Genomic DNA, 12,749 nt, shown 5'->3' on the forward strand with positions numbered 1-12,749 from the left:
ATTATTTACGTCATTTTTATACCTAAAGGACTGCAGATAATTTATAGCATAAGACGAAATATAACCACATGACAAACTGAAAGCCATATATCACTAGACTAGACTAGGCTAGACTAGACTAGAATAATAGAGTTGGAAGGGACTTGGAGGTCTTCTAATCCAACCTCCTGCTTAGGCAGGAAACCCTATACCATTTCAGACAAATGGTTATCCAATCTCTTCTTAAAAACCTCCAGTGTTGGAGCATTTACAACTACTGGAGGCAAGTTGTTCCACTAATTAATTGTTCTGTCAGGAAATTTCTCCTTAAATGTAAATAGTATATTAAATGTACTATTATAACTCTTCAATATGTGTCAGACCTTCAACTATGGTCTGAAGCAATAAGCATTCTCTCCTGAAGAATCACATCTTTAACATTTTATTCGATATCAAGAGAGTGCTATCTATGGAATTCTTAGACAGGATGTTCCAGAGAATGGGACCATAAATGAAAAACTGTAATTTCTAGTCTCTCTCATCTGACTCTTAAATAGCGGATAGAATGTAGACTTTCAAAATCCCCACACAGGATTTACAGACCAACAGATAGACTGTTTACTTCATAGCTGGTTAATAAGATATTGCAGGGTAGATCACTCATATTGTGCTTCTGTGTTTCTTTCTGTAGATGTCTCATTTTTCTATTGAAGATGAAGCTCTCTTACAACCTATGCTCAGACAGTTATTGCAAAGTGTCAAAGAAAAAATCACAGGAGCACCATCCGTAGAATGTGCCGAAGAGATTCTACTCCATTTGGAAGAAACAGATGAGAACTTTCATAAGTAATTTGTTGACATGATTTTGTGACATTGTGATAATTTTAAAAGGGAAACTCTTCCTTCAGAACTCTTCCTTGGTGGTTAAGGTACCAAACTAGAAACCAGGAGCCCAGGAATTCTAGACCTGCTTTAGGTACAAAGCCAGTTGGGTGACCTTGGGCTATTCATTCTCTCTCAGCTCTAGTAAGCAGGCAAGGGCAAACCACTTAAATTTTGCCAAGAAAATAGGACTGTATAATTCTTGTGAATAATGTTCCTAATAGATATTAATTGCAGTATTTCAAGCTTTGGAATATGGCATCCAATGGGTCCTTGTATTTACTTCTGTTATTCCAACCATCAGATTCCCTAATCTGGCAGCCTGGCGGGGGAGCGGGAGAGGAACTGGGCCACCCGAGCCTCAGGCTGGTATGCGTACATATGTGCATGTAGCGCTTGCATGACTGGCGGGTTGGTGTGCATGCATGCAACTCAACTTGTGCAAGCAGCAGGCCAGCAAGCATGTGTGCAACTGCCTGTCAGTCCACCGTTTGCAAAAGTTGAGCTGCGAATGCGCGCACACTCTGGCCAGCCACTCGTGTGGCCCAAGTCCAAATAGGCCGTGGCCCGGTAGTGGATCACAGCCCAGAGATTGCTCTAAGCAATCATTTTCTTTAATTAGGGAAAAAGATATTCAGCATTTTCAGTAGATATACTGGTCTCAAATGCTATTTGGTATCTGAATTTAATGTTTCACTTCACTTCTGAAATTCTTCCAAAATGTCCATGTACTCTTTACCATAGTTAATGAAATATTCTTATAGTTGCTTGATGAAATATGTTTATTATTAAAAACAAATTGACATTAAACATAATGTTTTACATTTTAATTGTTATTACAGCTATGAATTTGTAAAGTATCTTAGAGAATATATAAGTAACATCTTGGGGTCCGTAATAGAAGAAGAAACTGAAAAATGTACCTCAGCCCAAAATCAGGGGGAAGGTTCGAATTATGACACTCTGGTACAGCATGTTACTAAAAAGACCCGGGAATCAAAGGAGTAAGTATATGTAGAAACATATCTAAAACTCAATTTCCAAAAGTGAATGCCTAATTATAGGTAGTCCTCAACTGACGATCACAATTGAGCACAAAATTTATGTTGCTGAGTGACAAATTTGTCAAGTGAGTTTTGCCCCATTTTACGACTTTTCTTGCCACATTCGTTGAATGTGAATCAGTGCAGTTGTTAAATTAGTAACACAGTTGTTAAGAGAATCTGGTTTCCCCCTTAATTTTGTTTGTCAGAAGGTTGCAGAAGATGACCACATGACCCCACATCATAAATGTGAGCCAGTTGTCAAGCATCCAAATGTAAATCATGTGACCATGAGGATGCTGCAATGGTCATATGTGAAAAATGGTCATAAGTCACTTTCAGTTGTTGTAACTTCAAGTGGTCACTAAGGGAACTGTTGTAAATCAAGGACTACCTGTAAATTATTCCTTTCTCCTTGTTTCTGAGTTAGTATTACATTCCTTCTGGATTTTTTTCCCCCTGAATATTGTAACAACTCTGAAAAAATTCTTCTTGTTCACTTTGTTCCTTGTTCATTTTACATAATTGAAGAAAGCTGCCTGTTTTCAAATAAATATGTAGCTCCTATTATATATATAATTTATATTTGCTGATAAAGAAATAAAGTGAGACTAGTATAGATCTATTTCAAGCTATTTAGCTCTCATCAGCTAGCCATACCCTTCACTTGGATTCGAACTTGGGCTGCCCGCATATTAGGCAGTTGTATTAACCTCTGAGCCACAAGTTCTCCCTTTATCAGCTTGAGCCAGGGGAGAGATTAAGTGTTTATCATGAATGTGACTGCTTGAGGGCTCCTGGATTGGAGCTGAAAGGCGAAAGGGAAGCAGTGTGCTCCCTCCCATATCGGGGTAGACCAGGTGCTTCGATAGAATATACAGTCAGGTCCAGAAATATTGGGACATCGACACAATTCTAACATCTTTGGCTCTATACACCACCACAATGGAGTTGGAATGAAACAAACACAATGCACGTTAACTGCAGACTGTCAGCTTTAATTTGAGGGAATGTACATCCAACTCAGGTGAACGGTGTAGGACTTACAGCAGTTTGTATATGTGCCTCCCACTTGTTAAGGGACCAAAAGTAATGGGACAATTGGCTTCTCAGCTGTTCCATGGCCATGTGTGTGATATTCCCTCATTACCCCAATTACAATGTGCAGATAAAAGGCCCAGAGTTCATTTCAAGTGTGCTATTTGCATTTGGAATCTGTTGCTGTCAACTCTCAAGATGAGATCCAAAGAGCTGTCACTATCAGTGAAGCAAGCCATCATTAGGCTGAAGAAACAAAACAAATCCATCAGAGAGATAGCAAGAACATTAGGCGTGGCCAAAACAACTGTTTGAAACATTCTCAAAAAGAAGGAATGCACCGGTGAGCTCAGCAACACCAAAAGACCTGGGAGACCACGGAAAACAAGTGTGGTGGATGACTGAAGAATTCTTTCCCTGGTGAAGAAAACACCCTTCACAACAGTTGGCCAGATCAAGAACACTCTCCAGGAGGTAGGTGTATGTGTGTCGAAGTCAACAATCAAGAGAAGACTTCACCAGAGTGAATACAGAGGGTTCACCACAAGATGTAAACCATTGGTGAGCCTCAAAAACAGAAAGGCCAGATTAGAGTTTGCCAAACAACATCTAACAAAGCCTTCACAGTTCTGGAACAAGATCCTATGGACAGATGAGACCAAGATCAACTTGTACCAGAGTGATGGGAAGAGAAGAGTATGGAGAAGGAAAGGAATTGCTCATGATCCTAAGCATACCACCTCATCAGTGAAGCATGGTGGTGGTAGTGTCATGGCGTGGGCATGTATGGCTGCCAATGGAACTGGTTCTCTTGTATTTATTGATGATGTGACTGCTGACAAAATCAGCAAGATGAATTCTGAAGTGTTTCGGGCAATATTATCTGCTCACATTCAGCCAAATGCTGCAGAACTCATTGGACGGTGCTTCACAGTGCAGATGGACAATGACCCAAAGCATACTGCAAAAGCAACCAAAGAGTTTTTGAAGGGACAGAAGTGGAATGTTATGCAATGGCCAAGTCAATCACCTGACCTGAATCCCATTGAGCATGCATTTCACTTGCTGAAGACAAAACTGAAGGGAAAATGCCCCAAGAACAAGCAGGAACTGAAGACAGTTGCAGTAGAGGCCTGTCAGAGCATCACCAGGGATGAAACCCAGCGTCTGGTGATGTCTATGCGTTCCAGACTTCAGGCTGTGATTGACTGCAAAGGATTTGCAACCAAGTATTAAGAAGGGAAAGTTTGATTTATGATTATTATTCTGTCCCATTACTTTTGGTCCCTTAACAAGTGGGAGGCACATATGCAAACTGCTGTAAGTCCTACACCATTCACCTGAGTTGGATGTACATACCCTCAAATTAAAGCTGACAGTCTGCAGTTAACGTACATTGTGTTTGTTTCATTCCAACTCCATTGTGGTGGTGTATAGAGCCAAAGATGTTAGAATTGTGTCGATGTCCCAATATTTCTGGACCTGACTGTATATGTATGTATGTATGTATGTATAAAATACATACATACGTACGTATGTATAATACTTTTGTGCTTTCAAAATAACATTCTTAATTTGTGAAGTTCAGACAGGTAGGAACTACTGAAAAGTGACGGGGCTCTGGCCTTTAAACTTGCCATTATGCAGTGCGATGCTTTTCTGCACTGAACAAAGGATTAGTATTGATTGCTAAAATGGCCCCATACCAGTTTACAATTCTATCCCTGTTTTCCTTTAAAGCAAATTCCGATATTCAGCTTTGCTGTTCTTTATTACATAAAATACCTTTAGGAAAAGCAGTGTGAGAAATATAGTCAACTTACGCTATACAAGATTCCTTCCAAATAGTAGTACAAAGGAAGGATGTGTTCTGAATATAATCTCCTCTGGGGTTGTTAAGCAAACATAAAAAAATGACTTTGAAAAATCACTGAGAAGGGAAAAAAACTAAAGCTCACTGAATACTAATTTTTCAATATTAACGTTTTGCCTGCCTTAACAATTTGATAGTGCAGAATACCTTACTGTAAAGAAGTACAGTATAAAATTAGACTACAGGTAGTCCTCAATTTACAACAGTTCATTTAGTGACAATTCAAAGTTACAATGGCACTGTAATAAGTGATTTGTGACCGTTTTTCATACTTAGCCGTTGTAGCATCCCTATGGTCACATGATCAAAATTTGGATGCTTGGCAACTGGCTCTTATCTGTGATGTTTGCAGTGTCCTGGGATCATATGATCATCTGCGACTTTTTGATAAGCAAAGTGTCAGGGTTCCAAGTAATAATCCCATAGCAAGCAAAACTCCGAGGCAGGTGAATTCCTCATAGAATAGCTTTGTTGGAAATATCATATTGGCACAGATCTGGTGAAAACCAACTCTGAAGACTCCCGTGGTTTTCACCTAATTAAAAGTAAAAGGTTTTTCTCTTTCTCAAAACAATCAGTCACATGGTCCAATCACGGTGCAGTCTGGCAGCCGGGTAGCACCACTCCACCTTCCTCTGTGAGAATGTCCTTGGTTCCCAAGAGAAAGTATTTTGTTTTGGCTACAGAAACCCCTCTATCTCAAATCCCACCTCTGTATCCCTCAGCTCCAGTGTGACAACACTGAAGCAGTCAAAAAGGGCTTCAGTCAGGTCAGCTTCAGGGTTGACACAAAGTCAGTGGGGAAGCCAAATTCATTTAACAACCATGTTATTAACTTAAGAACTGCAATGATTCACTTAACAATTGGTAAGCAAGGTTGCAGAAAGGGGCAAAATTCATTTAACAAATGTCTTGCTTAGCAGCAGAAATTTTGGGCTTAGTTGTGGTTATAAATCAAGGACTATTTGTACTAAGTTAGATTTTCATGAGGATAATGTTAATAGATGTACTGTTGTTTTTTTTGAGCTTGGCAATACCGGGCACACATTAGTACTTTTGCACCCATAGATAATCTTTCAATTAGAATTTAGATTTTATAGTATTAGCAATGTATGGCAGCCATTTAAAAATTGGAACTGTATTAACAAACTGCCACATCTGATAACAGAAAGAAAACAAATATGCTTAATGAAATGTTCTTTTCTCAACATGCGAGGAAACATTTGTGTCAGACAAAATACAATGGGAAAGGTGTATTGTTTTTAGTAAAATCTCATATAAAACTGGCAGGCAGTAGTTCATATGATAGAAAGTCAGAAATACCAAGAGTGAAATGAACCTTGTGCAGGAACGTTCAGTGTCCCAACTCTAATGACGAGATCAATCTTACAAACGTTTTAATAGTTAATTGCAGTGATATGTGGATGGCCACGTTCTGTAAAAGGAAATTAGAAATGTCATTGTGAAAAACTCTGTTACTTAATCAGTACTTAATTACTTTTATAAATTAGCATGTGTGGCCTGCTGTATTTTTAATAAGCCATTTATTTACATTCAGGAATTGAGCCAGCTAGGCAAGGTTCTTTTTCTTTTTTCTTTTTCTTTTTTAATTGAAGAATCAGCCCTTAAAAAACATAAATATTGTTTATCTTCTAGTCATGCAGCATTCATACCTGTATGAGGGCCTGTAATTATACAATATCCAAAGCAAGCCCTAAAACCTCTATAAATATATTTTTGCAATTTTTAATTCCTTCCTTCCTTCCTTCCTTCCTTCCTTCCTTCCTTCCTTCCTTCCTTCCTTCCTTCCTTCCTTCCCTCTCTCTCTCCCTCCCTCCCTCCCTCCCTCCTTATTCTGTGCTTGAAGATGATATACAATATCTCAAGACTTCTGTTCAATTCATCCTATTTCACAAGGGTCTGTGACAATTTCTTATGTTTACATAATCTCATCAGAATTATGCATGTGTTGTGCATTCATACATTTCTCCTTGGTTTATTAACACAACATACCGTTCCAAGAGGTGGAAATGTTGTTTAGGAAAATGCATAAATAACAGCATTAGAATCTGCCAGAGCATAATAATACAGTTGTAATCACAAGCTGATATAAACAGTAATCCCAACCAAAACGCACAGATGATTACAAGTGCTGAATACATTCATCTAGGAATTACAAGAATTGCTGACTAAAAATAACCTTGATGTTTTTGTAATGTTTAGGTATCATGCCTATATTCTGCTAAATATTTGGGTATCTAAAACATTGGATGGTGGTGGTCTCCCAATACCAGTTTGAATTTTTGAATAAAGCAGATTACTTTTGTTTAGGAAATGTGGTATGCCAGTAGTCCTTGACTTGCAACCCACAATTGAGCCCAAAATTTCTGTTGTTAAAATGAGACATTTGTTAAGTGAGTTTTGCCCCATTTTACAACCTTTCTTGACACAATTGAATCACTGCAGTTTTTAAGTGAATCCGGCTTCCCCATTGACTTTGCTTGTCTGAAGGTCACAAAAGGGGATCCCATGACCTCAGGACACTGCAACGGTCATAAATAGGAGTCAGTTGCCAAGCATCTGATTTTTGATCACATGGCCATGGGGATGCTGCAACGGTCCTAAGTGTGAAAAACTAGTTATAAGTCACCTTTTTCAGTTCTCTTGTAACTTTGAATAGATTCCAAATGAACTGTTGTAAGTCAAGGACTACCTGTAATGTCCATCTTTATATTAACATGAGCTGATCTAGTGGAAAATAATACTTTGAATTCAGAATGACTTAGGATGCAATTCTGAACTCATATATATGACAGTTAATCTTGTTGGATTCAGTTGGACTTGGTTCCGAATAGGTATATATGAGATGGCATGTTTACTTCTCATTGCATACTCCTCCTTAGACAGTGCTCCTTGGTTAGGAAGTTAGTTTGTACATGTTACAACACATGGGTTTTTAATAATTTGGTTTTTTAAATAACTCTTTAACTGAAGGTATAGAGAAATGATGCATTCGCTGAAGAATGTCATGATGGTCGTAGTTGAATCTCTAATTAACAAGTTTGAAGAAGATCAAATGCGCTACAAAGAGATGCAAAGAAAAGTGAAAACAGAACCACCCAACAGTTATTATGCAGATAACTGTTCTGATAGTGATTCTTCCTTTAACCAGGTATGCAATTATACAAAGGAATGGATGGGGAGAAAGAGAGAGAGGGGGAGGGAGGGAGGGAGAGAGACTGATCGACTGACTGACTGACTGACTGACTGACTGACTGACTGACTGACTGTTTGGAGCTTTGCAACACTGTTGAAGATAATATTTTCACAAATTAGGTTTCCATCTCCTTTGTCATTTATTTAACCTTCTAGTTCTTCTGATCCCCTCCTTCTTATACTTCTTTTTCTTGTTGTATCCCAGATAACAAAATGGATCAAATGAAGCCGAGGCTTTGTTTTCATAGCCCAGCGATAAGATTTTTCTCTCGACTCAGAGTTAGTGTTTTGAAGACCGTAAAGGAGAAAAAGGGAATTCACCATTCAGTTTCCAAAGTGTATTCCTTTTGAATATGGACAAAGCAGTTGGTTGTTTCTCTTTTTAGGTCATGGTTGTTTAAAGCTAGAAAATAATTATCCTGAAAAGCCTGCTTTGGGTTGCAATTATATCCTTAACAGGAAAGGATTGGCAAAATGATGTGGTCTCACACTGAATACAAATATGCAACAAATTTTTTAACTTTCATCCTTAGCTCATTTGTATACCCCAGTGATGGTGAACCTTCTCGGCACTGAGTGCCCAAACCGGAACATGTGTGCGCCGGATTGCCGGAAACCGAAAGACCAGCTAGCCGGTGTGCATGAGCGCGCTGGCCACCAGCTCTTTGGGTTTCCGCTGGTCTTCGTGTTCGCCCAAGTGCTGGAAACCCGAAGATCAGGTGGCCAGTGCGCATGCTGGTCTTCGGGTTTCCAGCACCCCGGCGTGTGCGAAGACCAGGTGGCTAACGCCCGTGCGAGCTCTGGAAACCCAAAGACCAGGTGGTGCACCCGCCAGCTGATCTTTGGGTTTCCGGTGCTCCAGCACGCGCAAAGACCAGCTGGCTCACGCGCATGCACGTGTCGGAAACCATAGCAGCTGGTGACAGTGCGCGTACCCACAGAGAGGGCTCTGTGTGCCACCTCTGGCACGCGTGCCATAGGTTCGCCATCACAGGTATACCCAATTAATAAACTGCATATATTTCAGACAATGAGAAAAATGTCTGAATGCTTGTCAAAGACTACGCACTAAAGAATCATGCTTTATCATCTCAATGAATGTCTTAAGTTATCGTTCATCACCAAAATTGCAGACTTTATTTCTAACACGTTCAGAAGCATCTATATTTCAAAAGAGAAAAACGGCTCAATTAATATATTTTGTTCCTATTCCTTGGACTGGTATGCTGTTTTTCATTGCCCTCCCAGGGAAAAAAAAAAGATGGATTTAGAGAAGAAAGCATATGCCAAGGAATGAGGCAATGTGGAAATGACAGGGCTCTCTAACCAGTAAAGCTAAAAGTACATGCGCACATAATTAGTTTGAAAAATAGAAATGTTGACAGGAAAATGAAGAACAATAGGGCATAATTGTTGAAATTATTGTGATTGACAGTAAGGAGAACAGAAAACAAGTCTCAGATAATTAAAAGAAATATCTTGAGCATAGGTTGTTTGTTAGATTCCAGCTGTTTATCATTTTAAAAATTGGCAAAAGCTTCACACTTCTTAGTCAAATTAGAGTACTGTATGTTCCCATTAGATCAAGACATGGTGTATCCAAATATTCTGAGACAAAAGTTGCTTGTGAAGACAGGAGCAAACCAAAGCATATACCTTGGAAAGAGATGTGGGGAACTAGAACAGAAAGAACAATGCTAGGAAAGAGTAGCATAGATCTTAATTACTAGGCATGATCACACTGGCCTCTGTAGAAAAGAAGATTATATCAGTATCGAGGTGGCACGTGGATTATCAAGGGGGGTACAGCTGATCTATCTTGGACAAGAGAAAAGATTAGTTCTGAAACAATGCTTTCAGCTTGAGTTCTGTATTGGCCAATATATATAGATACAGTACGTGTCTGAATTAGCTAGCTCAGCGATTAGTGATCAGTGCATGTGTTCAGTTCTGTACTGAGTGTAGTTTCTTTTAATCCTATGGATGGTGAATGTACATGCTTTTCTTTATAAGTAAATAGATCTGTATTTCTATAAGTACTTATTTATATTGGATGAAAGTTATGCATATGCAGCCATGCCTTCTGATTGTTGCTATCAGTGCCTCCTTTCATCCTTTGCCATTTTCAGAGATAAACTGGCATCTTGAGGCAGCGAGTCAAGATACTGTCAGGGGAAAATATGTGAGGTTAAGAGTGGATTGCTTCTCCTGATTACAGTATAAATAGAGGGTTTTTTACATTGTAAAATCAAAATGAGCAGAAATTGGGATGTGATGTGGAAGACTAGGGTGGTCTATGTATTTGTTACCATATCATATCAGGTTTTTTGCTCACATAAATTTATGTCAGCATGATAGAAGATTTTGCACCAAAGTTAGTGGAGAATAGGCATTTCTTTCTTTGTGGTTCTTAGTGTTTACTGCTGACAAAGGCAATGAGAGATTGTTTTCTCTAATTTACGCTGCTAGACTTAAAGTTGTATTTTCTTGAAACTGTTATGATAAAATCAATAAATAAAATCTATTCCATTTAAAGCAAAGTCTAGAGGCCTATTGATTTTTAGAGACGTGCGCTTTCTTTGGCGAAAGACAAAATACATGAGAGTGCCTTATAGAAACTCTGGGGCACATACAATATTCTCCCATTTAAAGATTTCTCACTAACTGCAGTGCTGAAGGGAATTAAATTGCATATCTTCACTATAATGTAATGTAGGAGAGGAACCAAAATATCCATAGCTTTTTCCGCCATCCACTGCAGTGGCATAAACAGTTCACAGGATAGGATGGGAAAAATTGACAACTGGGAGAGAGAATGGAAAGGAGTGAGTAAGGAAGATAGGTAGGTAGGTAGGTAGGTAGGTAGATAGGTAGATAGGTAGATAGATAGATAGATAGATAGATAGATAGATAGATAGATAGATAGATGATAGATAGATAGATAGATAGATAGATAGATAGATAGATAGATAGATAGATAGAAAGAAGGTGTGGTCCAAAGACCAGCAGAACGAAGGAGAAAGGCCTACAAACATTGGAAGTGTCAATTCTTTTAAAATATGGCTGCAGCTAGCTCGTCAGCTCTCTAACATATGGGTGATGGGTTTACATTATATTGATAGGAGTGTGCATAAACTGAATTCATCCTGGAAGAAAAGGTAGCAGTTTATGACAAAGATCCATCCGTAGATGTGGAAGTTCAGTTATTGACTTTGGGCCAATCACTTATCTAACCTACTTCTTCATGGGGTTCTTATGGAGGCAGAGAGTGCTTTAAAGCATTATATCATTTTTTAAAAAAGATTTAATAATTAAAATGTGCTCTTTCTTTTTTTCAATAGCAATCTAAAATCCTGTAAAGTCAATTTCAGTTAGTTGGGTTTGGTTAGTGAGCATTTTTACAATGTATTGCAGAGTTACACGTTTATGAATCAAGAACAATTACAGCTGCTTGTAGAAAGACTTGATCCAACACAACCTAAAGAGGTAAGTTTTTTTAAAAAAAATTGCTTGGGAAAACAAAATTCTCTTGTACATGCATGGACAAATTAAGTTTGGTTTTGTCACGTGTTAAGCTCATATTTGGTGAACTGCTTCTCAGTCCAGTATAGCAGTTTCATTTTTGTAATCTAAAAAAATATAAAACTCAAGGAAAAGCATAGGGCAGGGTAAAAGGGGTGGAGATGTGATAAATGGGGTGAGGATACTTGGCAGATGGATGGAAATATATGTCTTCTGATCTAATGGGACACAATCTGGTTTCCACTGGATTAACTATTCCTCTTTTCAATCTTATACTTTAAGCATAGTCTATTTCTACTCCTTTCTCTGAGATGGTTCTTCATAAGTCTCACTAGCATCAACTGCTTTGATAAAAGTTATTCAGCAGAGGTGGGAATGTAATATAGCAAAACTATGTGCATATATCTAAGACCAAAAACAGTTCTGTAATCCATATTTTTTCAAGACCCCCCCCCCCCCAAATCAGATAGCATTGGTTTTAGTTTGCTAAGAACAACTCTTTCTCCAATTCCATTTAATGAAATAAACATTGTAGTTGCCCAGTTTGGAAACAGAACTGCAGATGTTAAAAACAGATACAGAAGACAAAGAGTGACTAAAGTACATGATAGTATCTCTTGTGAAAGTGTGCTTTTTTGGTTTGAAATGTTTATATCAGGACCTTTCTTACAGCCTGAATCTCATTTGTTAAGCATTTATGTACTAATATACGGGAGACTGTAAAATTTCACCTTTTTCCATTTTAAACAGGTACGTGATTTATTTCATTGGCTGCTGCACTCTACAAAAGTTTTATTAGAACTTACGTGCTTAATTTTATTTTCCCTAAAACAGCAGAACAATGGTTGGCATTGCATTCTTAGATTGAATTGAAATTGCAATATTGAATCTTCCCAATGTTGGGTAGAGAATGGGAAAGGATAGTCCAGGTAGCTTTCTAACAAAAGCATGGCTAAGGGAATGGTCTGACATTGACTTCTAGGATGCTTTTTGACTTCCCATTCTAGCCTACAATCTTGGGATCTTCCAGGGTCTAAAGCTTGATTAGTATTATGTATAATATGTAGATTAGACTAGACTAGACTAGACTATTCCTTATTGGCCAAGTGTGATTGGACACACAAGGAATTTGTCTCCAATGCATAACCTCTCTGTACATACAAGCAACAGAGTAATATAATCACAAAATACCAATA

General features: G+C 38.4%; 1 protein-coding gene across 1 annotated transcript in view; it reads left to right on the plus strand.

Annotated features, from left to right (window-relative positions):
* Positions 1-12,749, plus strand: part of TBC1D32 (TBC1 domain family member 32) — a 96,202-nt gene that overhangs the window by 1,086 nt on the left and 82,367 nt on the right. The window contains exons 2-5 of the mRNA XM_070952895.1: positions 671-825; positions 1,704-1,865; positions 7,810-7,987; positions 11,446-11,517. Of these exons, the coding sequence (XP_070808996.1) occupies positions 671-825; positions 1,704-1,865; positions 7,810-7,987; positions 11,446-11,517 (567 nt within the window). The remainder of the gene's footprint in view (positions 1-670; positions 826-1,703; positions 1,866-7,809; positions 7,988-11,445; positions 11,518-12,749) is intronic.

This window comes from Pituophis catenifer, unplaced genomic scaffold (assembly GCF_029215685.1).
Source record: "Pituophis catenifer annectens isolate HBS135680 unplaced genomic scaffold, rPitCat1.0.hap2 SCAF_1, whole genome shotgun sequence".
Lineage (NCBI taxonomy): Eukaryota > Metazoa > Chordata > Lepidosauria > Squamata > Colubridae > Pituophis > Pituophis catenifer.